This window comes from Monodelphis domestica, chromosome 3 (assembly GCF_027887165.1).
Source record: "Monodelphis domestica isolate mMonDom1 chromosome 3, mMonDom1.pri, whole genome shotgun sequence".
NCBI classification, from domain to species: Eukaryota; Metazoa; Chordata; class Mammalia; order Didelphimorphia; family Didelphidae; genus Monodelphis; species Monodelphis domestica.
This window is the reverse complement of record NC_077229.1, coordinates 304945344-304959903: the sequence shown is the minus strand read 5'-3', so window position 1 is coordinate 304959903 and position 14560 is coordinate 304945344. Positions and strand designations below refer to the sequence as shown.

The following is a 14560-nucleotide window of genomic DNA, read 5'->3' as shown; positions in this document are numbered from 1 at the left end:
AGAGAGAGAGAGAGAGAGAGAGAGAGAGAGAGAGAGAGAGAGAGAGAGAGGGAGGGAGGGAGGGAGGGAGGGAGGGAGGGAGGGAGGGAGGGAGGGAGGGAGAGAGAGAGAGGAGGGAGGGAGGGAGGGAGGGAGGGAGGGAGGGAGAGAGAGAGAGAGAGAGAGAGAGAGAGAGAGAGAGAGAGAGAGAGAGAGAGAGAGAGAGAGAGAGAGAGAGAGAGAACCTATTTCCTTCTAAAAGTCTGCAATTTTATAGGCACATAAATGGTTCTAATGTGGCCAGAGATATAAACATATTAACACTTTTTTTTGTCAACAAATACTTTATTGGTTTAAAATGAAACAGGTGGGCAAAGGTAATGGCTGGGAAGCTTTTCTAATGCTAACACCTGTTAAAAGTACATTGTTTTTAGTGGAAAGAGCCCACTGGAGTATCATAGTATTAGCAGATTACTACTTCAAAAGTAAAATATGTTTTCCATTTGCTCTAAGACTAAGAAAAAGAAGTAAATTGGGAATTAGTTTTAGGATTCAATTGGTTTTAATGAGTGAATTGTAATTAGAAGCCTATCCAAACTTATAAAATGAAAAAGAATATTTTTGTACTTTAGAAAAGAGTCCTTTTTACTGCTGGTCTTTGTAGGAAGCTTTGTGGAGGAGGCTAATACTAAGGCTTTGAAATACTTGATGGCTTGGAAAATAGGTTATTTGATTTGTGAATCCTTTTCCCATCCTTTTGGTTCCAAAGCTACAAATTCTTTAAGATCTTCAGGATTTTTTTTTTATTTCATAAAATTGAATCTGGTTTTCTGGTTTGTTTTTTTCTCCTTTATTTTCAGTGTTTTCACTTTCAGATTTTGAGAACAGGGGCAAAGTAGAGATACTTTGTAATCCTGGTGTCTAGGAGGTTGTTTCCTTTAGAGGGAGAGTGGTGAAATGATAAGATCAATAAATTTGTAATTAAGAGACTTGAGTATAAATTTCAGTTGTGTGATCTTAATCAAATAACTTATTCTTTCTGAAATTAATTTTTCTTACCTGAATAATAGGGGAATAAATACTTGTACTACCTCCAGAATGATCATGAGGATAACCCTTAAAAACTGTAAACACAACAACTGACATGTAAACATAATTTTTTATTTTAAATTTCATTGAAAGTATGATTTGTTGGAGATGGTTTTACACATAACTTGACATTTAATAACAAGATGTATTGGATAGGTTACTAATATAATTTAAACCCTATGTGCAATTTCTTTGTTTTCCTTCCTTCCTTCCTTCCTTCCTTCCTTCCTTCCTTCCTTCCTTCCTTCCTTCCTTCCTTCCTTCCTTCCTTCCTTCCTTCCTTCCTTCCTTCCTTCCTTCCTTCCTTCCTTCCTTCCTTCCTTCCTCCCTCCCTCCCTCCCATCGTTTCTCTCTCTCTCTCTCTCTCTCTCTCTCTCTCTCCTCTCTCTCTCTCTCTCTCTCTCTCTCTCTCTCTCTCTCTCTCTCTCTCTCTCTCTCTCTCTCTCTCTCTCCCCCTGACCTCCTGTCTTAGTATCAATTTCTCAGACAGAAGAATATTGAGGGCTAGGCAATCTGGCTTAAGTGACTTGGGCAGAATCACATAGCTAGGATGTGTTAAGGCCAAACATCTAGGCTGTGTTGTAGTAGAAAATGGGAGCATTTGGTGAAAGTCTAACATTTTAAAATAGAAATATTTGTAGTGCTAGCATACTTTTATATTGAAACTTAAAAAAAAAAAACCATAAACAACTATCTCAACCAGTCAGATAAATTGAAAAACCTTTTCCCTACTCAAATATAATGTATTAAGAAGTTGATCGTGGTTTTGGAACAGAAATGGGACTTGATGATTTAAGATGATCTCTTCATTTTACATTTGAAGAAATTGAGGAGACCAGAAAGGTTAAGTGATTTGCTTAAGGCAACTTAGATACTAAGAAGTCAAACTGAAATTTGACACTGTATCCTATAATGCCAAGTATAATAGGGACTATTTCAATAACTTAAAGTTCATAACAGCTACAAAGCAAATGTTTTCCTTGGCTCTAATTCTGTAACTTTCTCATTATGAAAATATTTGCTCCTGAAATATAGATCAATAAAGTTAGAAGAGACACTAGAAGTTATCTAGTTTAATCCAATAGCTGGAACAGAATTTATCCCTCAATAACTTGGGCAGTGAGGTGGGCATGGTGAATATTGTACCCAGTCTAGAATCAGGAAGTTCTGACTTCACATCTAACCTTCAACACTCACTAGCTGTGTGATGCTAGGATAGTTATTTAACATCCATTTGCCTTGATTTATTCATATGCAAAGTGAGAATAATAATGTCACTTATTTTGAAAGGTTGTTTTGAAGATCAAATGAGATAATAATTATAAAGTGCTCAGTATAATGCCTGCTACATAGTTAAGTGCTATTATTATTATAAATGGTTATCCAGCATCTCCTTAAACATTTGCAGTGTCATTAATCAATCATCAAGTACTTTAAAATGTATTTGTCTTTTGTTTGCATATTGCCTTTTTATCCTACTATGTTTCTTTCCCTCCCCACCCAGGTAAGTATGTTTTATTAAAAAAGAAGAAAAATAAGCCAACCTAACAAACATTTTAATCAAGTCTAACACTTCCATAACCCATTTCTATAAAGAAAAGAGCTAAGTACATTTTCATCTCTTCTTCTGAACCAAGCTGGATCAGCATTGTTTCTATTTTTTTTCTCATTTATGTTGTTGTAGCCATTGTACATATTGTTTTCCTGGTTCTTTTGACTTTCCTCTGCATTAGTTCTTATATCTTTACCTACTTTCTTGTATTCATTTCATTCATCATTTCTTGTGGAGCAATAATATTTCATTGCATCTGTGCACCATAGGGAAGCTGGGTAATACAGTGGATAGAGTACAGGGCCAGGAGTCAGGAAGGCTCTCCTTCCTGCATTCAAATCTAACATCAGAGACTTTCTGAGTGTGTGACCCAGGGCAAGCCACTAACCCCTGTTTATCTCAGTTTCCTCATCTATAAAATGATTTTGAGAAGGAAATGAAAATATTATCTTTCCCAAGAAAATCCCTGGGATCATGAAGAGGTAGACATGACTAAACAACAGCACAATTTGCTGACCATTCTCCAATAAATGAGTATTTACTTTGGTTCTAGGTTTTTACTATTATAAAAGAATGATAAACATATATTGAAATATGTAACCCCTTCTTTATTTTCTACTTTTTATCTCCTTGGAGTATCATGTAATTAGAATCTGTTACCCTAAAATCTACAATCCCCAGCAAAACTATAGTCCATGCACTCTCTTTCCTTCCTGTCTCAGTTTTGATGGAGTGAGGATTTTTGAGCAGGTAGAAAAACTTAGTCACAAAATTCAGTTTTGTCAGTTAATAAACCTTATAAAAATAATACCTGAAGTATTGGACATTAATTTAAATCCTACATTTATGGTGACCACAAAGAAGCTTGAACCCTCAATTCTCTCTAAGTAGATTAGTTTGAAAAGAAACCACGTTTCTCCTGCCCCCACCCTGCTCCAGGGAACTCTTTTCAGAGTTTTCCCTGTTATTGCTGATCCTGCCTCCTGCTGCTAACTCTCTGGGTGTCCCCAGCTGCCTGCTGCTGCTGATCTTGCCTCCTTCTGCTCCTGCTGCTGCTGCTGCTGCTATTGCTATTACTGCTGCTGATTGCTGCTGATAAGTTGGGAGTCCCTGGAGCCACTCTCCAAACAAGCTGGGAAAGTATAAATTCCTCTTTCCCTTACATTGCCAAAACCTCAGTGCTTGCTCACTGCTCACCTTGGAAGCCCAAATGTGTTTCCCTTGGGCAATAATTAGCCTCAGAAAGGGTTTTTACCTGAAGAGAGCCTCTACCCTCTCAACTACCTGACTATGTGGCAGGGGGAGAAAGCTGTTCCCTGGCTTTTTTTTTTTAACCAATGGGGGAGAGGAAGAAAGGTTATTCTTCTAAACAGGAAGTAGAGTTGCAAGCATGGCCCACTCTATGAAAATGCAGTGTATTTCCTATCTCAAACAGCATCCAGTTTTAGGATGTCTTTTCTTTCTACTATTCCTGGGTACAATGGTCCTTGCAATTAGCTTGAATAATCATGAGATTCAGGGGAGAAATTCATCTTCCTATTCCCCCTTGCCATTCTGGCCTGCCCAGTCTCTACAACACATCTCAAATGAGATTCCTCCACATTATGATCAGTGTGGAATTCTCCCTCACTATGGGAGAACCCAGAGGTGTGATCAAAAGGAACCCAGATGGATGATGATACTGGGGAGGGGAAGGAACCTTAAAGAAACTAGAGGTGGATTTTAAGCCTTTTCAGACTCCATTGTTTTATGGAAGTCTCTATATCAGAATTGGAAAAAAAGACTCTTGAATTCAGTGCTTGTATCCTGTCACATATATTGAATTTGCTGATTGTTTGTTTTAAGATTTTATTTTGTTTGTTAAGTTTGTTACACTGAATCATGTTAAGCTACTGTGTTTTGGCTATTAGCTATATATTCTGTTATACTGTCTTTATTTTAACCTTTTCCCTATGACTGGACTGGAGAAGATACCATTGTAAAAGCATCTTTTAGTTGTTTGTAACAAGAGGTAAGGGTCCATTTAGTAGCCAAAATGAACTACTATAGCAGTATTCCTTGCCTCCACATTAAAATGGATGGGACATATAAAAGACCTGATTTTAGAACCTGTTACCCTAAAAACTACAGTTCCCAGAAAAACTAAGATTCCCAGCACCATACTCACTTCCTGTCATTATGCTCTGACATAGACAGGATATAAATTGGGTATGTCTCACTCTTCTTCCTATCTTGGTTTTGGTGGAGAGGGGATTTTTGAGCAGGTAGAAAATCTTACTCCTTTGGTTCTGTTTTGTCAGATAATAAACTTTATAAAAATAATACTTGAAGTGTTGGGCATTAACTTAAATCCTATAGTATATACACATCAGTGAGGTCACTAGGTCAAAAGATATGGACAAGTCATTCATTTTCTTAGCATAATTCTAAATCACTTTCCAAATTGGTTATGCCAATTATGAACTTTGTGGGGGAGATGGTAAAAGGGAAGGGGAGAGTCTAGGATTATCCTGTGGGCTGAGAACCTAGTTCACCATTACTGAAGAGGCTGCAAAGGAAGGGACCAGGGTAGAATCTGGCTGTATGTTTTATTTGACCTCAGGTTAAATAAAGCAAGATCTTAAGTTTGGGGATTTACAGGAAATTGATACTAGGGAAATTACTATGAACATGAATTTTATTATTATGAGAACCAGCAAATAGGAAAACCAAAAGAAAATAAGCAGAAAAAGTATATGTACACACATATACTAGATAGATAGATAGATAGATAGATAGATAGATAGATAGATAGATAGATAGATAGTGTTAACCTTGAAAAAAACACAGAACTACTAAAGTAGTTAGAAAAGCCAAGTCTTTAATCAGGAAAAGAGATAGTGTTCAATATTTGGCTGCTACACAGAGTCAAACTCCAAAAAACTACACAGAGCCAAAGACTCTGGCACTCTGGCAACAGTATCTCTGAGAGGATCACCTCACTAGATGATTCTCCAAATAAAAATAGAATTTGGGGAATTAATATACCATTTGGGGAACTAAAGACAGGGAAGTATGATCTATTGACATTACCAAGACTATAAGGAAATGAGAGGTCACTGACCTCTACACTGAAAGGATACAAACAGGTTTAGGAAAGAAATCATAGCCAGACAGGGGAATCAGGGAGTGGTCTTCTTATAGTAGACACTAAAAGGTGTTAATACAAATCTTATAATCTCCCACTTTATATTTAGGAGACAGTATCTGACAGGTTGAGAGTTTTGTAAAATCTCCTCTCTAAGTCAGAGCAAAGAAATTTGCCCTCCTATACTTTAAGAGACTTTCTATAAAGAAGGAAAAAGTAGTTAACACTCCAATTTCTCTGACTTCCTTGGGAGCAGTGTTATGGGGCAATATGCTCAGACAGAAGATGTGATAGTTATTTTGAGACAGTTACTTTTAAGAGTTTGGGATACACCTACAAATCTGAGTTAAAGTCTAATTCTTGAGACCTTTTCTCCTGGAGGGAGAAGGAACTGTCAGAGGGAATCTGTCCACTCTCTCTGACTTGGGAGCAGGGCCCACATTGGTGTTTCTTTGTCAAGAGATTCTGACAGTTATATCTGACAGTTTGATTTCATATATTACTTAAAGGAGTTCATTATCAATGTGAGGTTCATCAATTAGTTAGTTTAAGATAGATAATGAAATTTAATGTAAGTTAGACAGTATAAGTCAGATTCAGGTCTGCTTTGCAGACAAGAAGATCCTGCCAAGAAAGGCAGTTAGAAATAGGGTTCTTTATAGATTTTTAGTATAGGAGTGGGTTTTAAGATTTAGTATAAGGATTTTTAGATATATTTTCTTATTTCTTACCTCTTATTTCCTGTCCCTACCTCTCATCCAAAATAAATAAGGAGGCTGGTCTACCAAACAGTTCTCTGCAACTTTATCGACCTCCACCAATATTCCTCACCCATAACAGCTTGGCTATACTATTTATTAGCTATAACAAAGGGAACATCTAATCAAGAGCTAGGCTAAAAGTGGGAGAGGACTTTGATACAATGGGAGAAACTACCAGGACAAAAGGTTACTTAACATTTGATTTAGATCTACTAGTTGTGAATCTTGAAATTTCTCAGACTTGTGAATGTTAAAAGATTCTCAGACTCTATCTTAGAACATTTGGTTAAGACCATTCCCCATTTTAAACAATGAAGCTACTTAGATCTAAAATGTGAGAACTCTACTTAGATCAGAAATGGGAAGACCTTTACTCCACCCCTACTTAAGACTGCTTTAGGGGAGAAAACTCCTTGCTGAACAATGAAAAATACTTACACCCATACTTAAGCCATGCCTATTTTTAGAATTAATTACAAAGGGGTGCTAAGTACCTATAAAGGTCAGGCAACTTGTGAACTTAAAAGGAGCAAAGAGGAAAAAACTTACACAGAGATTCTAACCTACTCAGGTGTGGATTACTAAAAGGATTAATCTACTCAGGTGTGAATTCAGAATGGGCTGTCCTTTGGAAAACATCTACTGTGATTGGTAGATGGAAGAACTTAGGGGAGGTAACATAGGAGAAAACCCGCTATATAAGAAAAAGGACAGACTGTTGAGAAAATCTCTTGAGTATACAGGCTCTTGAGAGACAATCTCTAAAGAGGTCTTTCAAGGGAGGCTGACTCTGGCTGGAACTCCCTCTGGGGAGACTCTGTCCCCCTGAATCCTCGCTTGAACAGATCTTATGGTGAGTGATTAGGACTGACTGAGCTTTTTTTTAGGGCTTAGGCCTGGGTTGGCCAGGGCTTCCTGGGCTGGCCTATACTTTTCTCATTTATTTCCCTTTTCTCTCTCTCTCTCTTTCTTTGATTCCTCATTGTATTATTAATTAAAAAATCTCTATAAACCCATTTGACTTGGGTATATTCATAATTGGGAATATTTCCCTGGCGACCACCTTATATTTGATTTAAAAACAAAACACTGTAGTGAAAACATATTTCCAGTGGTCACAATTTACTCACCCACTCTTATATCTACTATAATTTGTATCTTCCACTATTTTAATCACTACAGTTTACAACCTCAACTATTTTAACTCTTACAGTTTATGGCATCTAATCTTTTAAATGCCACAGTTTATGGTGACCACGAAGGGATGGTGAGAAAACCTTCAAAAAATTTCTGTGAACTCTCTTTCCTTTTTCTCTCTCTCTCTCTCTTTATTACTTGCTCTATCAGTCAGTTTTGTTTTCTTTTTTAACTTGGGATCATTAAGTACTTTAAGGTCTATTATTCAGTCTGACATGGCTAAGTCTGGGACTTCCATTAGGGTGAATTCTCAGGGGACAGGAGCAGAATTGGGGTCTCCAGATTCCAGGTTGACAATAGATAGATAGATAGAGCAATACAGCTAGAGAGAGGCCCACCTGCATGGATGCAAAGAAACAAAACTCAAGAGGCATGGAGACCAGGACATGGTGGGAGAACCCTCAGAATTTTTTTCTCTAAAACATGGACTTAATAATTAATGCCAGATGAGGGGGATAGCATTCCTAATCAAATCCAAATGTGGTATGGAAATGCTCAAGGTTATTTATATGAACCATGCACAGGTAGGAGAAGTTTCCTTATAGGGACCAATTGGGTGAGGGTTTGATTTAGTTATCTGAGGTAGAAGGAAAGGAGAGGTTCAAAAGTCATTATAGTGGGTTTGGAGTCATCCAAGCAGAAGCTACAATTATTAACTGTTAGACACAGGATCAGAATGGGCCAGGGGCAGTGTAAAAGTAACAAACTGTAAGTTATTGCTTTTAGGATCATTTAGCCTAAATGACTCCCTTTTGGAGTCCTGTTCTATCATTGTAACTACAATATCAGATAAGATCTTTTAAAATCATAATTATCCCCCTAGGGAAATCACATCAGGAAAGGTCTAAGTATTACATGCCAGTCAGGACATCTCTAACATCTCTTCTGATGCCATGATCTCTCTGAAATATATAGATTGGTTCCTCCAGCTTGGTAAGGCTCTATGGGAGACAATCTGCTACTTTCGACCCTTCCCTCAAGAGGATGATGGTCACAGGGGTGTTAGATATGGATAAGTGACCCATGAAAAGGGATACTATGAAGGCTAAATTTCTGGAGTGCATACCAGAGCCAGATGAATAATCAAACATTATTTAAGCCTAGAATGAACCATAAAGGCAAAGATTGGCAGTCTGGAAATCTGCCATGGAAAAGGAAGCAAAAAACCCCTATGTTGACATCCAGGGACAAAGTTCCAGTTGCTTCACTCTGGTTATTGCTGTCTCTGGGGACCTGTTCAATCCAACCACTCTAGCCTCTGATAGCCATCATTCTTGGTTATTTCTGTTGAGACTAAAAGTGACAATGACTTTTGCCGAATTAATAGTGAATGTTTCTGAATATTTTTCAATGAATGTTTCTAAGTAAGGCCATTTTAGTTTATGAACTTGTGACCATTTTCTTAACTCTGTAATTCTTTCTTACCCTTTTGAACTGACTGTGTCCACAAAGGAGATCCAAATGAGTCCATGAAAAATTGTTTGGAAAACAATTTTTGAATATTCATAGATCATATTTTTAAAAAGTCAGGTTCTAATGTATGAATGGATAGAAAAGCATAAACACCATGCTAAGCATACACGGAAAAAAAATTGAGACAATCCCTACTCTTAAAAAGTTGACATTCTAATTGAAGGGGACAACACATACAGGATGTTCCAAAAATCTTAAAGTTTAAACAGCATTAAGACTTTTAGGACAGCCTGTATATCAGAAGCAGAGATAATGGCAAGTCTCAGGGGCACAATGGCAGATCAGGTAACACTTCCCATAGGTTTATTTGGAGGCATAGCTACAAGAAAGATGGTAAGGTCAGAGGATCTTAGGACATAGCAGTAGCAGGGAAGATGGTAAGGTCTAGTGGCCTTCTTTCTTACTGAAATGATAGTAAATGGTAACTCCCAGCTAATGCAGATGTTGTAAGCAGCCATTTTTACTCTGCAAAGAGATGGAGTTCTAGAAGGGCTACACTATCCACCATCAGAAGGAAATTGAAAAGAGCTTAAACTCTGGGGTTTTCTCTGACAGGTGAGGAATGAGAGTTAGTAACTGCCTGAAGAGGACAAGAGGATTAGACAAATGACTGGAAGGAAAAGAGTTGTCATCATCTTTTTAGGTCAGGGGATCAGAATGGGAAAGGAAAAAGGCTTCTCCTTCTCCCCTGTTCTCATCTGGCTTCCCCAAGGGGGTCTGAGTGTCTAATATGTGCACTGTGAGGGTGTAAGCAAGGATAAAATACAATCTGCCTTGTTGGTTACCTGGTTGAAAAGTTATTCTTTATTAATCAATTTGCTTCTAATTTATGAACCTAATTGTTGTTGATGTTTACTTAAGACAACTATTTTTCAAGATTTTAACTATTAATTTGCTTATGAAATAATTCTTCGGTAATTACATTTATAGGTCATGATTCCAAATTGTCCCAGATGGTATCAGTTCACCAATGTTTTCTTATATGCATTGTTTAAGGCAACAGCAAGGCAACACACATTGATTAAGTGCTTACTATGTACCAGGTACATAGTAAAAATATTTTAAAATTAAAAATATTAAATCTTTTCAGTACAGTGCCTTTTATATATTCTGAATTTAATATTTGTTGGATTGGATTGGAATACATTTTGGTCTTTCATTCTTCTAATCCTACTTTAAATGCAGCAGGTTATTTTTAAAATTTTTGCCATTTTCTTCACACTGTTATTTCCTCTACTTAATCTTTTTTTTCCCCAAGTAGAATACTATAATAAGTACGTGTTTTGTAGTTTTATCTGTGTGACCTTACTAGTTCTTCTTACACTGCAGAAGCTAGTGTGACTTTATCTTCTTTTTCATTATTAATGGAGTACAGTATTCAGTTTACTTTTATAAACCCAGGCCGACTTTCCACTAATGGCTCGAAATTTTTCTTTATAATTATTCTTCAACGTGTCGTTTTGTTGATCTCATGCTACATATAATCTGGGTTGGTTCAGTAGTATAGAATACTTCATATTTCAAATTGTTTTTATCACTTTATAGCTTTTTGAATTGTGTAACCATCCTTATATTTTGACCTTTTCATAGAGAACTCCTTAAAAATCAGTCACACTTGGTTGCAAAGCTTCCTTACCAAAAGTTGACATGAAAGACAGTGCCAATTTTCAAAGGAATGATACTGTCAACATCATAGGAACTGCTTTCACATTGATTTCTGTTTGTATTTCACAATCAGCCCCGTTTATTTGGTTGCTGGTTATAAGAGGTACACTGGGTATTGAGGAAATCAATTAAGTGCTTGTTTACCATTATCTTAATAATAGTGTACAGATTTTGGAGATGTCTACAGCTCAAAAGATAAGGGCAGGCCAGTCCACAGCCAATTTACACTACCCTGCCTTGTTTAGCACCAACTATCTAAGTTCCACTCAAGTGCCTTGTTCTCTAAACAATTTCAACAAACATATATAAAGCAATTTTTATGTCTAACATGGATTTGACTCTGACTCCACTCTCTAAGAGTTTTCCAGTTTCCTCAGGGGTTTGGAGAGTCTTTCTTCTCTATCATTATTAGCTCAAGCTCCCCTCCAATTATGTTCCCCCAATTTTATGAGGATGTTGCATTTAATCATCAGATTAGCTTTTATGAGTAGATGTTTGCTACAAAGATATAGCCAAAAAAAAACAAACCCCAAAACATAAAAAATGTTTTCCTCAATACTTTGGGAACACTGTATTAGACTCTGGGGAGGGGATTAGGCTCACAGTTTAGTTTAGTTCTCCTATATAGTATTTTCTCTATTGAGTTCAAGTCCAAAACTCAGTCTGGACTCCCAGATTCCCCAGTCTTGAGATCAGAGTCAGAGATTCCACTTCCTCCACTTAGGAAAGGACCAAGGAATTGGTCTTCACACCAGTCTTGATTCTGGGAGTCACATCACCGAAGGGGTGAGAAGGTACCTCTCCCTTCTCCCCCCAACAATATTATGTGAATGTAGTTCACCCCAGATAAGACTTCAGAAGGAAAAGCTTCAGGAGAGGCTAAGTCATGCTCTTTAAAGATGCTAGTTTTCTGAGTTCTTCTTCCAGTGGAAAAGATTGCTTCCAACCCAATGGGCTGCTACAGAATGTGTCCATGCATTGTCCAGGCCTGCCTCCAGTTTTCTGGAAAGCATGACCTGGAGTCTTCTATGTGAATGACACCATTTTAGATGACCCAGGCATGTGCCAAACCTTTTTCCTGACTGACCTCTAATGCTTGCTCTCCCTGTGACCTTGGGCAAGTCCATTAACATCTCTGAGCCTAAATGGACATAACATAAACGTTCCAAAGAGAAGTCTCATAGCATGGGCAGGCCAGTATGGGTTTTAATTTATATTTTTGGAGGCAACTCCTAAATGTGTGGAACCACAGATCCATTGACATACTAAACAATATGAAAAGCATTTTTGTTAGGCCTTCAGGAATACAAAGAAGAAAGAATGCCAGTTTGGCCTGCTCTCAAAGTATTTACAATCTATTGTTTACAATCCAGTAATATTTATAACCTAATAGTGAAAAAATAGAGTAAGTTAACAATCCAATAGTTAATAAGGTACAGTCTACTTATAAACATGCCCTTGACCTATTTAAGAATAAAGTAAGGTACATTTTGCAGGTGCTGTGATAAGAATGTTCAGATTTTTGAAAAAGTGATGCTTCATGTCTAAATATGACTAGAGCTTGTTTTCTAAGGCTAATTGGTCTAGTCTAACAGTGAGGGATTACTGCCTTCCTTTGGTGTCTTTGAAAGGTTTATACTGGATTTGAAGTAGATTGTATTTCCCATTATGTCTGACACCCATCCCAGATGTTAATACATGAGCTTCATGACAAGTAAGTCAGATTTCAATTGAGTTCAAACTGAGACGAATCTCTCCAGACCTTTTTAACACTGGAGCTCTGAGGTAGCAATTTAAGAGCCTTCTGCCTCGACCTTCAGACTTCACACGAGCTCCAGTTTAGGAAGCTTGGCAATCCTCGTTTAGAATAACACATTCTAATTTCTTCATTCTGGAAGAGTTAACATGCTCTAGTTATTTGCCAACAAGAAAATCGCGATTAAGGTCACGACTCATTTTGCGGGGAGAAAATATTTTAAAGCAAAGCTCCAGGCATATCCGTGCAAGAAACGCTCTGAGTCATTCCTAATTCTAGCACCCCAAATTCCTAGCTACTTGAAAGTGCAGATGATTATCTCTGGGCTACAGAGCAATTAACACACTGGGGCATGCATGCCACACCCCCATCTCCAAACAGGAGGCCGGCACATTTCCAAAGTGGAGCGCCAGCTCCGCCCGCTGCGCCCACCTCCTGTGCGTAACCCGGATACACACCCACTCCTCCCCTTTCACCTCTCACTGCTGTTGGCTAACGTGGAAGGGAAAGACCCTGCCGGGCGGTGGGAACAGGACCCAGCTGCACTCCCTCTCCTCCTCTCCCGGCGTGTGGCTGAGACCTGGAATGGGAGCCGGAGGCCGGAGAGGCCGCAGTGGTTGCAGGCACGTTTAGCTGTTCCGCTCGGAGTTAGGAGAGAGAAGAAGCTGCCTTTATTGTGCCTGCAAGAACCGAGAGCTCGGGTAGGGTTGGGGGAGAGCAGAGAGGGGATCCCTCCACTTCCATGTGGGCCCCCGCTCTTGGGGGGCTGTAGCTGCCCGGGTCGAGGAGCCCTGCGGGCACGATGCTACGCTGCTGATTGTCTCCGCGTTCCAAGCTTCCCGGGCGCGATTCTTTCCGTTCCGGCTGCGTCTGGGAGGCAGCTGGGGACCGGCCGCCTTCGCCGGGTCCAGCCATGGCCCCCATGGGCATTCGCCTCTCCCCGCTTGGCGTGGCCGTCTTCTGTCTGCTAGGGTTGGGCGTGCTCTATCATCTCTACTCCGGCTTCTTGGCCGGCCGTTTCGCACTCTTCGTCTTAGGGGGAGACCGAGGCGGACCCGACGCGCCGGGCTCTCAGGCCGATGGGGGCACGGTAGACCTTCGCGAGTTACTGGCCGTGTCTGTTCTGGCGGCCGTCCGGGGAGGGGAGGAGGTGAAGAGGGTCCGCGAGAGCAATGCTCTCAACGAGAAGGCCAAAGGGAAAACCCGGGAAGGAGCCGAGGAGAAGATGACCAGCGGGGATGTGTTGTCGAATCGCAAAATGTTCTATCTTCTGAAAACCGCCTTCCCCAACGTGCAGGTGAGTGACCCAGTTGTACCTAGCGTGGGGGCAGCGGCAAGTTGGGCTGGATCCTTATTTATTCATTTTTAACCGATAAGCCCAGAATCCCAGATCGCCTGTTTGTGTTTGGACTGTGCTGAAGCAGGATAACCTTAGAACAAACCTTTAATTGAAAGTCACCAATCAAAGGGCTGAAACTGAAGGAGTTTATTTCCAAACGCCATAACCCTGGGGTATTCTTAAGGTTTTAGTGTTTTATTCTCTCCAGCCTAAAGGCCAAATCATTTTGGCCCTTGTGAGACCCATTGATTGATACTTGGGACAGTTAAGTTATGTTAACTCATTACTTCACCTCTGTATTACATTTTGACCCTGGCAGAAAAAAATTATTAAAGTTTTTAGAGTGAAATAAGTGATGTGGGGAGAGTGTTTCACCGCGACTCCAATTCTGAAATCTCATTATTCGTTCATCTATTCCTTCCCGCACACTTAGAGCACTTGATGATTCCATATTTTCCACCCCACCCCCATATTTATTCACAGAATGAGAATCAGAGGATCTGTATCGTTTTTCTAAAATCCAGTATGCCTTAAAAAAAAAAAGATTAATTGGGAGAAGGGTTGGACATCCGGGCAGGTGGACAGAACAAAGGTTTAATTTTATCACTAACTACATTTTATG

At 39.2% G+C, this 14560-nt stretch overlaps 1 protein-coding gene and 1 long non-coding RNA gene across 2 annotated transcripts in view; one reads left to right on the top strand and one right to left on the bottom strand.

Moving 5' to 3' along the window:
- Positions 1-5460: 5460 nt before the first annotated feature.
- Positions 5461-13211, bottom strand: LOC130458409 (uncharacterized). Its single transcript, XR_008917728.1, has 2 exons — positions 13076-13211; positions 5461-12734 (listed from the first exon to the last, which is right to left on the bottom strand). It is a non-coding gene; the product is annotated as an uncharacterized LOC130458409 (long non-coding RNA).
- BPNT2 (3'(2'), 5'-bisphosphate nucleotidase 2) overlaps positions 12579-14560 on the top strand; it is a 59330-nt gene continuing 57348 nt past the window's right edge. The window contains exon 1 of the mRNA XM_001368458.4: positions 12579-13896. Within this exon, the coding sequence (XP_001368495.1) occupies positions 13513-13896 (384 nt within the window). The 5' untranslated portion in view covers positions 12579-13512. The remainder of the gene's footprint in view (positions 13897-14560) is intronic.